The following is a 19,432-nucleotide window of genomic DNA, read 5'->3' as shown; positions in this document are numbered from 1 at the left end:
GACTGTCGTTCATTCCGTGTCTGGCTCCAACAGGGGCGTGCCCCCTGTGTTGTCACTCACAGCCCAGCCTGGCTGAGTCCCCAGAGATGCAGCCATAAGCTAGAGGGTATGACACAGAGTCCCCAAAACTGTGATGTCCTATTTTCATGTGATTTGAACAGTGGTCATCTCTTGCCTGATAATACTTTAAAGGAGCAGAGTAATGTAGAAATTTGTAGTTATGACAGACATGGGTTGAAATCACAGCTGTTTTTGATATTTGAAGCAAGATATGCAAATTCTGAGCCTCTATCTTCCCATCTGTAAAATGAGGGTATGAAACTGTCTCAGATATCGAGTTTTAAGTATGCCCCAAACTCGAGCCAACAGACCCTCTTACCAAAGCCGCTAACTGACCGAGCCCATCATGACTTACTTCAAAACCATCAACTCAGGACAAGAAAGTATTGACAGCAGACTGTGGATTCAGGAGCCTGCACAAGGAATTCTGATATAGCCGCCCCCCTCCCGAGTTCCTCTCCAGCATCCCTTGGGGTCCTCACATGTTTGTGGAGCAGCTTTGCTCTGCACAGGCAGCAGAAGGGAGCCATCGCCTGGGCCACGGGGGCAGATTTATTTGGACGATAGGACTAATATTTGTGTAACCTGCCGAGACCTGTGTGGGAGAGTTTGGGGTGGTTTTTCTTTTGGCAAGGGGGCTTGCTCCGGTTTCACATCCATTAACACAAAACATGAGCTAGTCAGGGCCCTTGTGGTCTGCGGTGAGGGGATTCCTGTGGAGAAATGGGACTGAGTGAGTCAGGCCGGGGGAATGTCTTCCTTGCAGAATGGAGGCAACTGGATAACTGATGAGCCAATGGTGGGATTACGGAGGGGGACTGGGAGGGCAGGGAAGAGCTTCTGACATCTTGAGCTGGGATTAAGAGGAGGAAAGCCCTAGGGTGGTGGGAAGGTAAGAGGGTTATAGTGGGTCTGAACTCAAGAATAGAGTTGAATGGATTTACAAAAGGGTGCTGTCTTACATGCTGGGCCACAGGAAAGAGCCTCCGGTCCCAGTGAAACCTGCTCTCACAGGAACATCCGTGTCACCACATAAATGACAGCACAGGCCTTCCATGGGAAACCAACCTGAGCTCTATTGTCTACCTGTGCTCTATTATCTATCCTTTTTTGGTTCTTACCCAGGGAAAGAACTGGGCCTCTTCTGGCATTTACTACTGCTTTGTGCTTTTCTCTGGGCCCCAAATTCTAATTTAAAAAACCCAAGTTTTGCATTTTCCTCTAAATGGTTGAGAGAAGAGTGAGAGGTTTGAAAAGCGAGGTGGACAGGGAGAGAAAAGAGGTCCATGTAAGCCCCAGCACAGAGGCCATGTGGCTCCGAGAAGGAATGATGGCCAAGCAATTAATTCCTCCTCTTATTCCTCAGCTTGCCTCGGCGCTCCACTTGGCCTGGGACAACTGGCGTCCATTCTGCGCTACACAAACAAATGAATTTATTTGGAACAAAGCAGCAAAAGGGGAACTGTATTTGGTGTCGTCAGGGCTCCATTTAGTTCTACGGCTACTCACTGCCTCTAACCATCCCTCACCAGCCCTCCCCTGTTCAACAGGGGTCCATCCCTCAGACCAGCAGTCTCAGCCCCTCTCTGCTCTTCCAGTCCTTCCTATGGGTCCTCACTTTTTTAAACATTTAATATTTAGGTACAATGCAGGCAGAAAGTGTTAACTTAAAACACATTATCTTGACCCTTTCAGGGTCTTAGAATCCATTAGAGAAGGCACGTGACCAGCACGTCCCAGCTGCCCAGTCTCTTATGTAAAAGTAAGGAAGCCAGCCTTCACCGTGCCCTGCAGGTAACGGCCAACCTGTGTTATTGCCAACCTCGAATCTTAGCACTGATCCATACTCTTCCTCAGAGTGATGCTGGGAAAATGCAACCAGGGACTCCAGGTTCTTTAAAAGAGCCAAACATTGCCTGGCCCTGAGGGTGTGTTTGCAGAAAGTCTTGTAGGTCTGACTCCTGACCACTCGCTGCCTCATTTCTCTTCCTCCCTGGTGCACAGAGTAATCTCTTCTCCTTTGTCTCACCTCCCTCAGCAAGAACACCAACCGCTGAGTCCTTGCCAAATTCTCAGATCCGCTCAGCACATTGCCTTAATATAAGAGAGATAATTAGGATTTTCCCCCCTCTGCCTTTCTGAGGTTTTATTTAAATGCCCGCAGTGGTCACAGGGCAGAAGCCCAAGGGAGGACGCCAGGGAGAGTATGTTTCTCATCCCTGGGAGGCCATCAGCCCGCTCCTACAGCCAAATTACAGCACCAGAGAACAATGTGATGCATTCCTGGGCAGGTCGGTGGGACCCTGGACGCCCGGGCCTTGTGGAGAGAGGTGCCAGACACAGAGCTCTCCGTAAGCAATCCTGCAGAGCCGCCCCCTGGGTGCAGAAATGAAATACGGGAGAGCTTCACATTACACAGAGACCTGGAGCTCACACCTGGTTATTGATGGCCTCGGTGGAGGCCTCTGCCCCCACCCTCCACCCTCCACTCAGGAACTGCCTGCTACTACGGGGGTTGGGCACCTTTGAAGCAATGCTGGGAAATAAGAGATGCTTCTTTTTCATGCTTTGCCCTCCCTATCAGTCTGCACACGACTGCGAGGGCACACAAACATGGAATATGTATGCGTATATGAACATACACTTAGCTTCTCTCATCCTAGTCCTCCTCCTTCTCCCCAATGGTAAAAAAAAAGCAGCTAGATTTCAATCAAATCCTTCAAAAACCATACCAACAACAGAGGTTCCGCTCTAACCACAAGCAGGCAGCTGTCTGGTTTGGGGACGGGCTGTCCGAGGGTAGCAGAAGGATGCAGGGAGGAATCAGCAATGGACACTCAGCACCCAAGCAAAGGGTCTGAGTCTCTCAGGGCTGACTCATGCTGGAAACAGTGTGCGTCATGCCCTGCGTGCTGGGGGCGATGGGGCACTCTCCTGTTGCTCAGGACCTGTTGTTAGGTTAGAAAGCAGGATAGTTTTGGGTTCCAGAGATGATCTCCCCAAAAGAAGTATTGGAGATTGGAGAGGAGCAAGCAGTGGCCTTATAGGGTAAATATTCGCAGTTCCTGCACTGAACTGAACTTTCCCAAAAGATGTCACTCTCTGTGGGTAACTGGCAGGTTTCAGGCAACAGTCATCAGGGTGTCAGTAATATCCTGTCCTTGACCCCAAAGGGGTAGGAGAGAAGGAGCGTTTATAAGTCACTTTGCTTTCATGACTGAAATGACCTCTAAGCATCTTTGAGGCCACTCCTCATTTAAGATGTCAGAGTCACCTGGCTCTGAGAAAGCTAGGTAAGCATTCTCCCTTCAGCCCCCGAACTCTGAACTGCCACGGCATAAACTCTGCCTTTGCTAACTTCCATTCCACCCACGAGTCTATGGATGGAGCAGCTGGCCATGGAAGTTCTCTTTCTTTGACCAAAAGGAGCCAAAGCCGGTGACTTTATTTCAACACCACCAGCCCCTGTAAGAGGCCTAACCAAATAGAAAAGCGAAGCTGAGGGAAGTAAAAAGGAATACGGTTCAAACCATAGCTGTCCTATTTGACATCTTTCAAGGTAGGGCTTCCCAAGAATAAGTGGGGAATTATGGGAAAAGCTTTTTCCTCATAAAAAGCTTTTTTTTTATGTACAAAAATGCTTTAGCAGATATATCTATATAATTCTCACATCAACTTGGTGAGGTGGGGGTTACGCTCACTGTACAGGTACCATTCAGAGAGGCTCAGTCATTTGTCCATGGTCACATGGACACTGGGTGGTTCCACCAGAATTCACACTTGGGCCTTTGACTTCAAATTCTGGGAGCTCCTCAAAGACCGAGGGAGACAGCGGAGTCCCAGCACCGTAAGAACAGACTGGCACGAAGGGTCCCAGGAGGGCACTCTGAGCAGACGCTACAAAAGGAACGGCCAGGCCTCCTCTAACCTCACCAGCGACTCCCCTCTCTGCCGTTTCTGCCAGTTACCGCCACCACCACACGATCACCACACCAGGTAGATCACCACACTTAATCAGCTCTGCCTCCTCGTTCTCTCTAGTCCTTTCTTCTTCAGATTAACACTTTAAAATTTGTTTTAGGGCCTGACCTGTGGTGGCACAGTGGGATAAAGTGTCAACCTGGAACACTGAGGTTGCCGGTTTGAAACCCTGGGCTTGCCTGGTCAAGGCACATATGGGAGTTGATGCTTCCTGCTCCTCCCCCTTCTCTCTCTTTCTCTCTCTCCCCTCTCTCTAAAAATCAATAAAAAAAAATTTGTTTTAGTTTTATCTAGTTCTTTTAACGTGATGCTAAATGTGTAGACAGAGTAGAAGTAGTCAGGAGAAGCCATGTGAGGAAGTTAGTAAGGCTTTGGGCTTTTACAGTATGGAGAATTCCCTTTGAGACTTTACTTTAAAAAACAACAGCAAAAACAAAATGTTGTCAACCCCTGGGCTAGGAATGACATGCTAAAAGCTGTCCTATCCAGGTCAGATGCCTGCTCACGGCCTAGAGTCCTAGGACCTTTGGCTGAGACAGGTAATTTATCTACCCCAAGGCAAGGAGTATCTACCCTGCAGAGAAACCCCTGCAAGACGAGGCAGACAACAGATTTTCACTTGATCAAAAACTTTTGCTGTTCTCAACCCTTCCTCCTACCCTCCTTCAAATCTGGACTTCTGTTTAGGTCCAAGACAGGGAGACAGTGCAGCTCCAAGAGACAATGTGTGCAAGGGGAACCCTTCCCTCTCAACCCTGGAATGCATTTCGTTAGACAGCATAAGCCCTCACATGCCCTGCCTACCCCACTCCTGCACCCCAACTGTGAAGGCAGGAGGGGAGCTGCAGGAACACCGTGTTCATCAATCACAGACCTGGGATGCTACAGCTTCCTGCCCGGGGCCTCCTCTGGAGCCAGGGGAAGAACACCTCAGGAAAACAGTCTACCTATAGGCAGGATTTCTCCCAGGGCAAACCTTACTGGTCCATCTATCTTGGCTCTCTCTGCTCTCCCTGCTTCCCACCCCCACTGCCTCCGCATGTGGGCTCAGAAGTCATCATCTAAAGAATTCCACTGCTCACCTCCTGCATAGCAGCACAGCCCCATGAGGCCACACACCATATGGAGGGGATAAAAGTACGAGGTCATGGCTTCTAGCAAGAGGCTTTTTCTTAAACTAACCCTGACTCCTGGAAAAGAGGAGAGCAGGAGAGTGTCGGGTGAGCTGCTGACGACAGCAGCTTCAGAGGTCTTGTGTAAAAAGGAAGGAAAAAGTTACCTTGGCTTTCAGGAGAAATTTCCCTGCTCCCATCTCCAGACCTACTCCTGGTGTCACATCTACTTCTTGAAGGTGTCTGGGTGGAACGCAGAGGATGTCAAACCGGAGGGTGAAGTCCTTCCCAGTGGTAGGGGCCTCCTCAGAGGCTGCCACACACGTGCTGAAGTGGAGGCCGAGCCCTGACCACAGGCCCCTCTCCGGGAATGTAACTGAGGTAAAGGGAAAGGGATGGAAAGGGGGCTAGGACTCAGGGGAAAATGGAAAAGTTGTCAGTAGGACTTCAAAATATATATTTGTATATAATTAATAAAGACGAGTGGATGGAGAAAGAGCGCCATTTCTAGAAAAATTAGGCTGTCAGGTGACAGTGTATAGAAGAAAGAATCAAAAGGAAAGTGTAAGTAAAGGACTGAGAAATCTCAGAATCCAGAAGCAGGCAAATGAGCTTACTCAGGCCTTCTACTAGAGGTGGCTTTTGAGCTGGATTTTTAAAAGATAAGGTATGGACAGGTTGAGGGCAGTCAGAGGAACTCATGCTAAATAGGAGGAACTGGTTTATGCTGAAACTTAGAAGCAAGAATGTGCAAGCAATATATAAGGAATTTGAAGCGAGTACATATTATATACACTGGGGACTACAGAGAAATTAGAATGCTGAGATCAGGACTTAAATAATGCGAGGTGACTGCATGTGCCTAGACTGTCAAGTGGTTCAGGGTCCCCCATAGAGACACACAGCATCTTGATCTATGTCAGTAAACACCAGGGCACCTACAGGAAAGCACAGATGAGTCCATTTGTTACCCATACAGGGACTGAAAGAGAGCCACCTTATAAAGCCCAACAAAATGTGAAGTATCATTAACTATAGCTCCCTATCATTTGAGATTCTGGGCTAAATAAGAGATATCAAATAACCCATCCAGAATTGTGATGCATTATTGTAGGCTTACAGGCCCAGCACCTGGCATAAATCAAGCCAAACTCTTAAGAAATTAGAATGCAAAAAAGGAATAATTTAAAATAGAAAATACATGCTTCTTTTCCCTTACTCCCAGCCTCACCACTGACAGATCTCCTTTATCCCCTTTGGCACGCTGGACTTTTGTGGCTGGCAGATGCACCGTCCCTGAGCCACAGCGAACAGGAGGAGGGCTACGGAAGAGCTTTAGGGATCGCTTTCCCGTTCGCTAACAAGCAGGAAGACGGTTCTTGTGCACTACAGGTGGCTAGAGCACAGGCCAAAGACAGAGACAAATTCCGACTTCCTGACTTTCAGTTAGGGCCCTGGCTTCTCACATCTGTCAAAGGTAAACCAGAGCTATTTATCGGGCTTCTGGCCCCTTCCTCACTGCACTTCCCGAACCCCCAGGACAAAGGCCGCAGGCAGCCCTGGTCTTCCACAGCACTTTCCTGTGCCCCTCTCAGGAACAGAGTGCTGGCATAGACTTGATACTGATGAATATTAAATAAGCCAAAGGTGAGTAACATCCCAAGCTTCACTTCACTTCCCTAGCACAGTCTAGTGCAGGAAGGGACGCAGCCACTTAGCAGCGACAGCATGTCTTGGTATCATCTTAGCTTTCTCCTCCTTTCCTGGGCAGTTTATAAAAGGTGATTTCTGAAACCCTGCACAATAGAAAAGCTCAAGGGCTTACGTTCAACTGTGACACGACCATGAATTCATTAAGAAGCATGTTTCAGGTTGCACTATAATTTCCCTATGTAACACAAACCCATGGAATCTGACATAAGCTGATTGCTCATGCTGGTTATTTTATTTACATTTCTGAATGGAAGGGATTTCAATACTCATAAAATATCTAACTGACTTATTATTTTTCATCTGTTCTCCCAGAGCAGCTATTATAAAATAGGCATAGAGACAGAAGTCTCAACTTGTATGACTGGTTAAGTAACCAGGAGAAAGTTATTTCTCAAAAGCAATTTTAGAAAAGTTTAACAAGAAGCTTGCAGCCAAATAAGAGATGATTACTCCAATGCCATCTGAAAGATAAAAGTTAAATAACTGTATTCGTTACTTTTGCCCACGTCCTATGGAAGTAGGTGGCAACTTCACAGGGACTCAGGGCCCAGAGCTTACTGCAGTCTTTCTCTAGACACCTAAGTGAGCAGATACAGGTTAGTATAAATGGGAACACAGGTGAATGGGTGAGAGTGGGGTTCTCCTTACAACCCAGACATATAAATGTGCTTCGTGACGTTTTGCCCATCCACAGGTAGAACTGGCCAGGATGCAGAACTGATCCTGATCAGCAAAATTCAACTTGGAGGAGAGAGAAAAGGAGCCTTATTTTAATGCCTTTAATCCAATCTCCTTTTATTATTTTTAAAATTAACATGGCCTGACTAGGCGGTGACACAGTGGATAGAGCATCGGACTAGGACATGGAGGACCCAGGTTCAAAACCCTGAGGTTGCTGGCTTGAACATGGGCTCATCTGGCTTGAGCACGGGCTCACCAGCTTGAGCCCAAAGGTCACTGGCTTGAAGCCTAAGGTCACTGGCTTGAGCCCAAGGTCGCTGGCTTGAGCATGGGGTCACTCGCTCTGCTGTAGCCCCCAGTCAAGGCACATATGAGAAAGCAGTCAATGAAAACTAAGATACCGCAACAAGGAATTGATGCTTCTCATCTCTCTCCCTTCCTGTCTGTCTGTCCTTATCTGTCCCTATCTCTGACTCTCTCTCTGTCTCTGCTAAAAAATAAAAAAAAGAAGAAGAAGAACATGATTTGTGCCTATTTTCATAATTGGTGACTGCAGGGTGAAGCTTTGACATTGACAGTGGGCTCTGGGAAAACCTGAGTAGCTCCTTCCCACTCTCTCCACAGAGCCAAGTAACTTTAGTCCTAACTCTTGCTAGCCATTCTGCTTCACAATGACATCACACTGTCTCATTTTCTAAACCAGGATGGTCCTTAGCCCTTGTTTATCTGTCATTATTAAGAATGAAAATATAGCCTGACCAGTGGTAGAACAGTGGATAGAGCATTGACCTGGGACACTGAGGTTCCAGGTTTGAAACCCTGAGGTAGCTGGTATGAGTGCAGGGTCGCTGCCTTGAGTGCAGGGTCATAGACGTGATTCCAAGGTCGCTGGCTTGAGCCCAAGGTCACTGGCTTGAGCAAGGGGTCACTGGCTTGGCTGGAGCCCCCTAGTTAAGGCACATATGAGAAGCAACCAATGAATTACCAAAATGCCACAATTACGAGTTGATACTTTTCATCTCTCTCCCTTCCTGTCTCTCTCTCTGTGTCTGTCTGTGTGTGTCTCTCTCTTGCTATATTAAAAAAAAAAAGAATGAAAAGATAAAAGAGAAAGCTGAAAATGTATGAGTATGGCAGCTACTATGTGAATCAGAGGTGAGACATTTCTTATTTAAATTTTGAATTGTGGAGTGCTTCATTTTTTGATAAATCCCAAACTTCAGATATATGTAATCAAAACCACTATTTACAAAAAACCATGAGTTTTATCAGTTAGGTGTAAAGCTAAAAGTCCTCCATGTCTCATATTTTAAAAAAATAATAAATAAAAATAAAGAGACCTCTTTCAATCTCCTCTTGTTTGACTGAAAGGAATTATAACCAAATAAATTCTTCTAAAAGGAAGTCTTTATGAGCCTAGATTGACTTTTTGGGTCACTAAATCTTATTTGAGGCACGTGAAAATAACTCACTAGTCACTTCCACTCAAATGAGTAAATATGCAAGGATGAACTAAACCATGGTGTGGCAGTAGCCTCTGTCTTATACTCTTGCCTCCCTCAAACCTCCTACCGCTAGACTATGAGTTGCTTGTAAATCAGGACTGCATTTTGCACTTCACAAAGGTGCCCAATAGTGATCTGTTCTTTGAATGAATAAATGAACAAACAAATTCATTAGTATTAACATCTAAATATAATAAATTCAAATGTCAAAAACTTACAGTATGTTACAGAATAATCATTACCATGTTCTAGAAAAATAGCTAACATATTTTTCAATGCTAAGGCTCTTTTAAAAACTAAAATTTGAAAACAAATTAAGATAAGCCCTATTGGCATCCTTCCATTCAATAAGCCCTGAAAGAAGAATCTTTTCAGGGTGTCCAGGACTGGACTGCATGTTCTAGTGCAGTTTTGTTTTTTTTAAAGGCGGTATTACAATAGCTAAAATACACCAAGAGTAAATTAATAAGAGAAGTCTACACAGTTAGGGCTTAGTTGAATTAGAGTCCCTGGGCTCCCAATAAGGGCTAAATCCCAAAGGGATCAGAGTCAAGTAAATAAAAACTCCAGCTGAATTTTATCAGAGGGCAAAGTTTCAACTCTGAGTACCCCAGCAACCCAGGATGAATTATGTATAAGATTAGTAAAGTGCCTTCATCCACACCCCAGCCAGAGAACATTCTTCTATCTCCCTGTGACTGAAGGGAAAAACAGCCATGGGTTTGCCTGCCAAGAATAGTTGCAGCTATACTCTAGATAGGAGTCTAACAACACTGAGGGATTAACATTTAATTGTAAAGCTGCTGCTACCTGGGAGTAAAAGCTTGAACTCTGGCTTCAGAAATAAATTGGGATTCCAGCATACTAAATAGATGAAAACAAGAGCTGGCGTGTTACTAACAAAGAGTGTGAGAACACGCTCTCCCCCTAAGTTCTTCCCCAAACACCCTCTTTCTCTGTATGTCATACTGGTAATATGCAAGAGTGCTCGGAGGGAATACAGCCCTTTGCTACGCTTTGAACAGTACATACACACTTCATTTCCAGAATGCTTGAAATTACAGGATGAGGTCAGAGAGTGGTTATGTGGTCTGAATTTCCCTGAATATCAGTTCTCTTAATTTTGGTGAGCATCATCTGAGGCCTAAATAATTTCTTTTCTTGAAGCTGACTATCAAGATGGACCTAAGACAATCTTCATGTTATTGCAGAACTAACAGAGATCATTTAATTTTTTTCCTTCAAATTCAGACAGAATACCATCGACACCCAATCTTTTACTGAGGCCTCATCAGCATTAAGGAACACACCCAAGTTTCCTACCTATTGGTAAAACCACTAGAAGTACATCTGCTACTGAAAATTCCTACTTTACCAAAAGAAAGTGCCCAAGTTATGATATTTTAGACAAGTTTATTCTGCTCATTTAGCCCCACATGGTCCTTCACAAATTAACCCTCTGGTTTTGAAAGAAGAATGATGTTGAAACATAATATATATTTTTTGCTTTATATTAAAACTATTTTTACCATTTCAGACAGTCTAATTCCCTCTGTACTGTTACAAATCAATGGCTACTATTTCTTTAGTTTTACTGTACATTTTAGACAGAGAGGCTGCAATTCTCTGTGTATGTGACACAAATGACCAAACAATGTTCCTTAAGTGGCTTACTAGCAAGAACAAGAAAAAAATGAGAGGGAACCACTTTCAAAGTCAGAAAAGCAAATATGCATTCTTTATTTTAAAGCCTCCGCGTTCATCAAACAGGCTTACACTGTGAAGAGCTCTAGAGGCAGCTTATTTGTCTACTTATGTCCCTGCCGCACAGCAAGCAGTTCGGCTCTGTAAGTGCCCCTTCTACTCTCTGACAACCCACATCAGCCTCTTCACTGAAAGCTCTGCTCCAAATCATCTCTGCCAGGAAGGCTTCTCTAGCAAAACTGTTTGGCTGTCACCACTCCACCACTGTGTGCCCCTCAGCATTACTGTATTTGGTATGAAATGTACTCTTTTGTACTTGTGTAGGCGTTAAGTTGTGAAGTGACATAGTATTGAAACCAAGCATAAATACTATGACTAAAGGACTGTCTATTGTGTGATTTCAAGCAAATCACTTAAATCTAATGACTCAGATTTACCCATAACATTGGAAGATCATAATGACTCTGGGAGGAATAAGTGAGGGTTTAAGTATAACCTCTCTAAAAAAAAAAAAGATAACTAACTGAAGTCCAAATTACTCTTGGGTTAGAATTATAATACATTAAGTAGTCATACTAATTTAGCTCTTTTGAGCATTAGAAATTTGATTGGCAGGGGAAGGAGCTAAATTCCACTCAAGAAAAAAGTTTAAACCCCTTTCTCAGGATTAAAATTTTCTTCTGTATCTTATTACTCTCTTCACTTAGAGGACTCTGCTGAGTCTCCAAAAAACAAAGATGTTTTCTCAAACAAAAATCAGTAGGCTTCCTAATGTGAATTCTAATACCACTAGTGTAACGGGTTTGGAGTGAGCGATTTACATCAATACCGGAGCACAGCTCTTCCCACAACTGCCAGGCAGGCCGCTCACCCCACGTGCTAATGATTATGCAATAATGTATTAGCAGCAGTTACTGACAGGATGGCCTAAACTTTGGCACTGAGACTTTTACTTTGAGGGGAAAGAATAATTAAATATACTGCCAGATACATTCAGGGAGAGTTTTGGTGAACTTCAGACTTGACAGACCCATGCTAACAGGAAAAGAGGGTGCTTTCCATGCTTTCCACAAACTTCAAAACTGAATCAGCCTGACCGGGCGGTGGCGCGCTGGATAGAGTGTCAGACGGGGACGCAGAGGACCCAGGTTCGAAACCCCGAGGTCACCAGCTTGAGCGCGGGCTCATTTGGTTTGAGTAAGGCTCACCAGCTTGGACCCAAGGTTGCTGGCTTGAGCAAGGGGTCACTTGCTCTGCTGTAGCTCCCTGGTCAAGGCACATATGAGAAAGCAATCAATGAACAACTAAGGTGCCACAATGAAGAATTAATGCTTCTCATCTCTCTCCTTTCCTGTCTATCTGTCCCTCTCTCTGTCTCTCTCTATATATATCTCTGTCACACACACACACACAAAAGAACATTAGCAATTTAACTTCACAAATTTCTCTCTCTCTGGTTCATTTTCAAGGAGAACAATGAGAAGGAAGCATGAGAAATGATGGAGCAAACAGAATGTCTTTTCTCTTGCTACACATGTCAGTTAAAAAAAAAATTGCCTGACCTGTGGTGGCGCAGCCGATAAAGTGTAGACCTAGAACGCTGAGGTCACCGGTTCGAAACTCCGGACTTGCCAGGTCAGGGCACACATGGGAGTTGATGCGGGGGATGGGGGGAGCAGGAAGCATCAACTCCCATGTGTGCCCTGACCTGGCAAGTCCGGAGTTTCGAACCGGTGACCTCAGCGTTCTAGGTCTACAATTTATCGGCTGCGCCACCACAGGTCAGGCAAGGGACAATGCTCCTAACCAACTGAGCTAATCGGCCAGGGTCTAATAAATAGAATCTTTTAAAAAATACCTTAAAAACCTAGCTTTCCCCTTTTGCTCCTCCTTTCTAGCATTAAAACAAAAATAAAAATAAAATAAAAAGTGAAACATGCCAGGCTGCCCAAACAAAGAGTTCAGTGACACTAACAATGGAATAAAAATGTAAACATTTTAAGTTTTGGCCTGTCACTGAATAGGCTCATTTTATTATCATGATAGTCTTTGGGAAATACCTCAGATATAATGCTGTAGAAATAGTATGGTTACATAACAATATTTTACAGGACTATAAACTTAGTAACAATTCAAAATATTTTAAAAACTGTCTCAGTTCTTATAAACTAAAGAAGCCTCATGGCTTTAGAAAATAATCAATTTTCAAACAAAGTAAAAAATCTTGTCAATTTAATTTCTGCATGTGGCTCTATGCATTTAATAAAGAAAAATACAACTATCGTAGGTTTTTCATAGTAATAAATGAAGTCAGACAAAGAATATAAAAAAACGTTTTACCTATGAATAGATTTCATGTCACTTTTTATAACAGAAAATTAAGAACTTTTAAAAATAAAATTTACTTTTCTCTGCTGTTTACAGCAATATATAGTTATCATGTTCTATCAATTCCGCTAGTTATGAGGACAATCTCTGCCCTGGAAAAATGATGAGAACAGTAGACAACCTCAAAAATTTTGATCACTATTCAGCAAAAGACATTTTGGCATTTATAACTGCTTATTATTTTTTAAAATGTAATTTGGGGATAAAAAAATGTTAATCATTTTTAGGCAGAGGCTGAAGAAAGCCCAGTGAGACACGATGTGGAGAGGCCTTGCGTTAGTGTAACATCTGACCTTCCATATCTTTGGAATCATGCAGCTTGGCCAATGCAGTCCTTAAAGAATCAATCAAGCAGATTGTTAGGCCCTAGCTACAGTGGAGCCAGCCAATTATGAGTTGCTCAGAAATTCATCACTGGCGTGTCCAACCACATTTTCCCACATAAAGATTAGTAGAAATATGTGGAAACAGGGCCCATTCCCACCCTAGCACAGCTACAACATGCATTCAGTGAAATAAATTTCAACAAAGTTTTGTCTTAGTGAAAAAAACAATTTATTTGGGAATCTTTTGGATCTCTGTCTTGACCCATAATACCTTTTTTGCCCACCTCACAAGGGCTTCCCTATTTAGTTAAAACCAAACCAGGGATTGTTATACTCAAACACACTTCTGAATTTGGAGCATGAAAGTCCCCCACCACAAGCCTGAATTCATCGGTAAGTTACTGAAATCCCCAAAGACCAACACTATCTTTCCACTGTGGTGACAAGGCCCCCCCACGGCTCGCTGAAAGGCAAGCTGTGCTTGCAGCAGAGAAAACAAAGGGGCCGAGGGGCTGAGGGCCGGTTCTCTACTGCGAGGACAGGGCTGCCCTTCAGCAGAGAAGCTCCCTTCCGATAAGCAGAATCAGATTCCAGTTCTCTGGGTTTGCTGGCTACCCTTACTTTGAACTCTCATATTTAACCCAGCAGGCTTCAAAGCAGGTGAGAAAATGACCTACCACTTAAAAGCAAATTTTCCTTTTTCAGGAATTCTGGCATTGGAGAATATCATCAGCTCTAATATCAGCACATTCCACACCTCCAGGGACTTATGCAATTTTTTTTCATTGCTCTATGTCTAATGTCAGGCTAAGTTTTATCTCAGCCAGGAAAAAATTCAGAAAAAAAAGTTCGACCTCCCCGAAAATGCAGCTTGTTCCACAGCCCTGTCCAGCACACAGGAGGGCAGGGGCGCAAGTCCCGGACCACTCCCGTCTGTGCCCTTCCGTTTACCAAAATGTCAGGGACACTGAGGATTATTAAAAATCGTTAATCCCTACTGCCTTGCTTTGCAAAAAAAGCAATTTTTGTTAACAAATACATTTTAAAAAACTCAAATTGAATTTACTCTCGCATGTGAGCCAATACAAAAAGATACTAGATGAGGAAGAGACAATGGTAACAACAGAAGAAGTTTAGGAAATTTACTTAACTTGCTTTGCCTAACTAAGTGGTGTGTTTCAAAGAAAATTATTCATTCTTTCCTACTTATTTGGCCATCAGATATCTGACTTTATTGAAAACTTACCAATAGGTTCTACTCTACAAGACAGCTTGCTATGCCTCGAATTTGAAGCATTCTCCAGCCTCCGTGGTCCACAGATACGTATGGTACTAGAAGTATAGTACTAACAATGCTGTTTAAATGTTTATACCACCACTTACACAATCTCCATGGGAAGTGCATTTTGAGTTTACTATTAGGACACAGCTCTTCTCAACAGGAAAGGCGGTAGGGTTTCCCGCTGTATCTGCACTTGGAGATGATGATGACAATGACAGTGGCCACAACAGCTAACACTCACCTAGTTTTTACCATGGGCAGACACAGTTCTAAACACTTGACATATTTTAAGCTCATTTAACCCCCCACCCCACACACATACATACATACACACAAACACACACACACGAAACTGAGCGGTAGAACTATTCTCATTTCACAATGAAGCGGAGCAAGGGTTAAGTAATGTACCTCATAATGCACAGCCAGCAAGTGTCAGGGCTGGAATTCAAACAAAAGCAATCTGGCTCCAGAGCCTATGCTCATAACCACTCAGCAATGACGCCCCTTCTCTACCTTGATAAGGTGGCACTATCCAGGTGTTCTAAATTTCTCTTGGGGGGGGGGCTTCTCGTTTTAATGGGCATGTACAGCATCAACTGTAGATTTTGTTAAAATGCAGATTCAAGAGGTCTGGACGCAGATTCTGAGGTTCTGCAATTCTAACAAGCTCTTGGGTCACCGATGGGGATGCTTCCAGTGCAGAAAACACACTTTACCAAATAGTGAAGATGTAGGATGTGAGCCTCTCGTTCCCTTCCTGGCTGGCTGGCTGTTGAGTCATTTATACATTATGTCTATAAGCTGGAGACTGCCCATACCACAATCATTTTCCATTAATTCTTAAATGGAACCTTCTCTTGGAACTGCTGCATACCAAATATTGGTTTGCAGATAATTTTAGTAAATACTTAGCTTTTAGAAACTTAAAATGTACATGTGAAGGCCACAGGGATTGGCTGGAAAAGTTTGCTGACAGGCACATTTTAACACTACATAATACCAACTACACAAATACCAAAAGATGTAAATAAATGCCTGTTCATTGTTCATCAACTAGAATTACAGTGAATTAATAACTTTTGCTCTAAAAAAGAAGCTTCCGGCCCTGGCTGGGTGGCTCAGTAGACAAGCATCATTCCAGCATGCTGAGGTTGAGGGTGCGATCCCAGTCAGGGCACGTATGAGAAGCAACCAATGAACGTACAACTAAACAGAACGAAGTGGAAAGAGTTGATGCTTCTTTCTCCCTCTCTCTCTCTTTCCCTTCCCCTTTCTCTTCTATTTCTCTCTCTCTCTCCCCCCTCCCTCCTCTCAAGTCATTGGAAAAAATTTTTTAAATAATTATTTATTGTCAGACTCTGCTAGAGGAGTGCTAAGGAGCTTGTGTTATGTAATCCTTTTTATTGATTGATTGATTTTAGAGAGAGACAGGAACATCGAGCTGTTCCTGTGTGTGCCCTGACCAGGAATCAAACTGGCAACCTCTGTGTATTGGGACAATGCTCTAACAAATGGAGCTATCGGCTAGGACTATGATATGTAATCTTAAAGCTCTGCTGGTGCATCAGTGATCTCTTAGGTAAAGGGACACTTATATACTACTAATATCAATGGGCAGAGCAGACAATGAGTCCACACCACATTAATTTTAGCCCACAGCCCATGGAAGCACATGCTAACAACTGCCACACCTCCACCCCAGATTCCAGGTCTCCCTCCTCATGCTGTTTCCCCTCTTTCCCACCGCCCAGGAGAAACCCAGTGTTCCTCCCACTGCTCGCCTATGATCTCAAATACAAAGCTGCATAATTTTCTCCAGTTGTTAAATGGATGGGATTGCCTTTCTAGTCCATTTTTTTTCACGCTAGATTACAGTAAGGTCACTTCGGTTTGAGATGCACTCACTCCCAATCAGCACCACTGCAGACAACAGTTACGGTAGGATCACCAAGCTTCCTTTTCACACTGAAAGAAGACAGTCAGTTTCCAGCCCAAATATCTATAATCCCCGGACAACAGGGGAAAGCCATTCTTCCTGAAGCTTGACCCAAGATCAAGTGTGGTCTCAGACTCCTAGGCCTGCAGCCAGTGGCAACTTAACACATTATACAGTTGACCTTCAGGGAAAAAGGGAAACCAGTGCTTTTACTGCTGGTGCCAGAAGAAAACCAACTAATCTTTAAGGCACAAAACAAACTATTCTTAAGGCAAGAAAAGAAATTGTGAGGAAACAGGGAGTTAGAATGGAGGTATTTAGAGAAAAATAGAGAAATCATATTACCAAGCAAGGGTTAGTGTTTCTATGGTTCTCAGTGCTCTTCTATTTGGGAATATAATGAATCATCATTTTCTTTTTGGGTCTGAACTCTTACTACCTGGTAAAAATGCAAAGATGTACAAGAAAGACACATTTTTTAAAAGGCTTAGAGATGTAAAGGGACTTATCTCTGGTAACTTTACTTTGAGCTAATGTTATTACTTTAAAAGTTTATGTAAAAGAATAAATAAATAATCATGGGATACCGTCTCTAATAGCAGTCTCCAAGGACTTCCTGGGCATGGGTCAGGAAGTGGGGAAGTAGTTCAAAACTAAAGGGCAAAAATGAAAACAGAGGTCTGTCCATGGTTCTACATTCAAGATGGGGGAGGATCAGTGAGCACACACAGCTACGGGACAGAGAGACCTCTGGGTCAGAATGCACATTCTGCACCTGGGCACATGTCCTAGCTGTCCCATCTTACCTACTTATTCTCCATCTCAATCGTACGCCTCAGTTTAAAGTTCAGCAAATACTTAGGACTAATGATTTCATTTAAATGAAAGAAGCAAAGGGCATGTTTATAAAATAGGGATTTTTTTTTAATGCCAAAAAAAAAAAAAAAAAAGAATTTAAAAGAACTGGAGTATTCTTTAGCCAATAACAAGCGCTATGTTTACCAATAAAAGTGATCAACAAAGACCAACTTTATAAAGTTATGCCATTGTATTCTTTAAACTTTTAACCAAACAAAATAAAAAATATATAGCTCAAATCACCAAAAACTTATGTTTGACATATTTATGGCAGCAACTTTACAAATCAGTTCCTGCAATCCACTGTAACAAGTATCACCCACTGCTCAGCTGGTTCAGCACAAACACATCAGAGATGGTCCCTTGCATTTTACAAATATTCTACACAAGTCCTTGAGATCATACTTACAGCTTTAGCAAAAACACCCATGATTTCAGGGAACTGGTGTGTGAGAAGAGCTATCATGGCTGTAGAAGAACACAGTCCTGCTGTGAAATGGATGAAAAAAGGAAGCTCCTTCTTTGGGTAAACAGAAACATGATGAAAGGCTACAAGGGAGAAAAGGTAGAGTGGATTTTATTTCAGAATACAGTGTAAGCCAGTTTTAATATTTTCAAACAAAATCTCTTTTTAAAAACTAAAACGGAAATTAATTAAAAAACAAAAACAAGAAGTCTCTGGCCAGGCAAGGTCGAAGAAAGCTATTCATTATTTAGTCCAGTATCTATAGCACCTCTTCAGAGCCAGATGACTGCTGCAGACTGGGAACAGGATGGCATCATGGGAAAGAACATTAATTGTAAAGTCATGCTGAGGTGGTTTTGAAAAAGAGCTTTGTCACTTATTGGCTGTGTGATCTTGAATAAGTTGGTAGACCTTCTATTAGTTGCCATGGAGTTGTTATGATGAACATTGTAAGCCCTTAATAAATGTGAGTTATTATAATTCTTGCTCTTTGGGAGCTCAGAGACAAGTATAGAGATCAAGAGACAGACATGTGGTTGGAGATTTCACAAAACCGCCAGCCACTAATTTTACCTAGTTATCCTATATGTGGCATTTCATCAAGTTTAAAAATCGAACTAGAATACTAAAGACCCAGTATTCTGAACATAAGTGAAGTCCCTTGTCTTGTTTTACTACACTCAAATATTTGCTCTGATATTCTTTTTCTAATAATTGAAAATTTCATTACCAATAGTATTCAAGTACTTATATTTTATTTGAAATTTGAAAATACTTGAACAACAATGCTGAGATGAGCCTATGACAATGCTTGGCAAACAGTAGGTGCTCAATAAATGTCTGTTGAACTGAAAGCTATTCTGGGACTTCATTAGTCCAGGAAGTTGACTGCTCAGATCTGGACACAAACCCAGGAATTCCTGATGTAATATCCTGCATAAATAAGGGATGACTAATTCAGTGCTGAATCAAGGTCAGCTATAAATTTCAGTTTTTTAAACATAATGATTCACAGAGAATATTACACCTAAGTTTCCTTCAGTAGACATGATATTTTTATGTCTTATGCTAATTTTTATGTCTTATACTATATTCAGAAAGTATATACTCAAAACCAAACTCATTAAAAATCCAAAAAATTTCCAAGGCCTTGAGTCATGTTTAAAGTGAAAGCACAACAAATGTGATTTTTTTTTAGGTTAGAAACATGAGAAGCTGTGGACCACATTGTGCTTTCAGCACCCCAAAATCAGCATTCCCCTTTGCCCCATCCCTCAACCATGAGAGACCAACTTCTTCCAGCAAACCAAGAGAAACAAACCATGATGTTTTCAAAGGCAGGGAACAAATACTTATGTATACCAGTGGTTACTGTAATTGCTATCATGTGAAATACAGCAAAATTAATAACAGTATT

The 19,432-nt window shown here is 42.9% G+C and overlaps 1 protein-coding gene across 3 annotated transcripts in view; it reads right to left on the bottom strand.

Moving 5' to 3' along the window:
* Positions 1–19,432, bottom strand: part of ST7L (suppression of tumorigenicity 7 like) — a 149,510-nt gene that overhangs the window by 45,938 nt on the left and 84,140 nt on the right. For 2 of the 3 annotated variants that reach the window (XM_066352860.1, XM_066352862.1), the window contains exon 14: positions 17,590–18,098. In XM_066352860.1, coding sequence (XP_066208957.1) covers positions 17,920–18,098 — 179 coding nt within the window. In that variant the 3' untranslated portion in view covers positions 17,590–17,919. Of the gene's footprint in view, positions 1–17,589; positions 18,099–19,432 lie in introns of those variants that run through there. The other variant, XM_066352861.1, reaches the window with a different exon arrangement.

Source organism: Saccopteryx leptura, chromosome 11 (assembly GCF_036850995.1).
Source record: "Saccopteryx leptura isolate mSacLep1 chromosome 11, mSacLep1_pri_phased_curated, whole genome shotgun sequence".
Lineage (NCBI taxonomy): Eukaryota > Metazoa > Chordata > Mammalia > Chiroptera > Emballonuridae > Saccopteryx > Saccopteryx leptura.
This window is presented reverse-complemented; position numbering and strand designations above follow the sequence as displayed.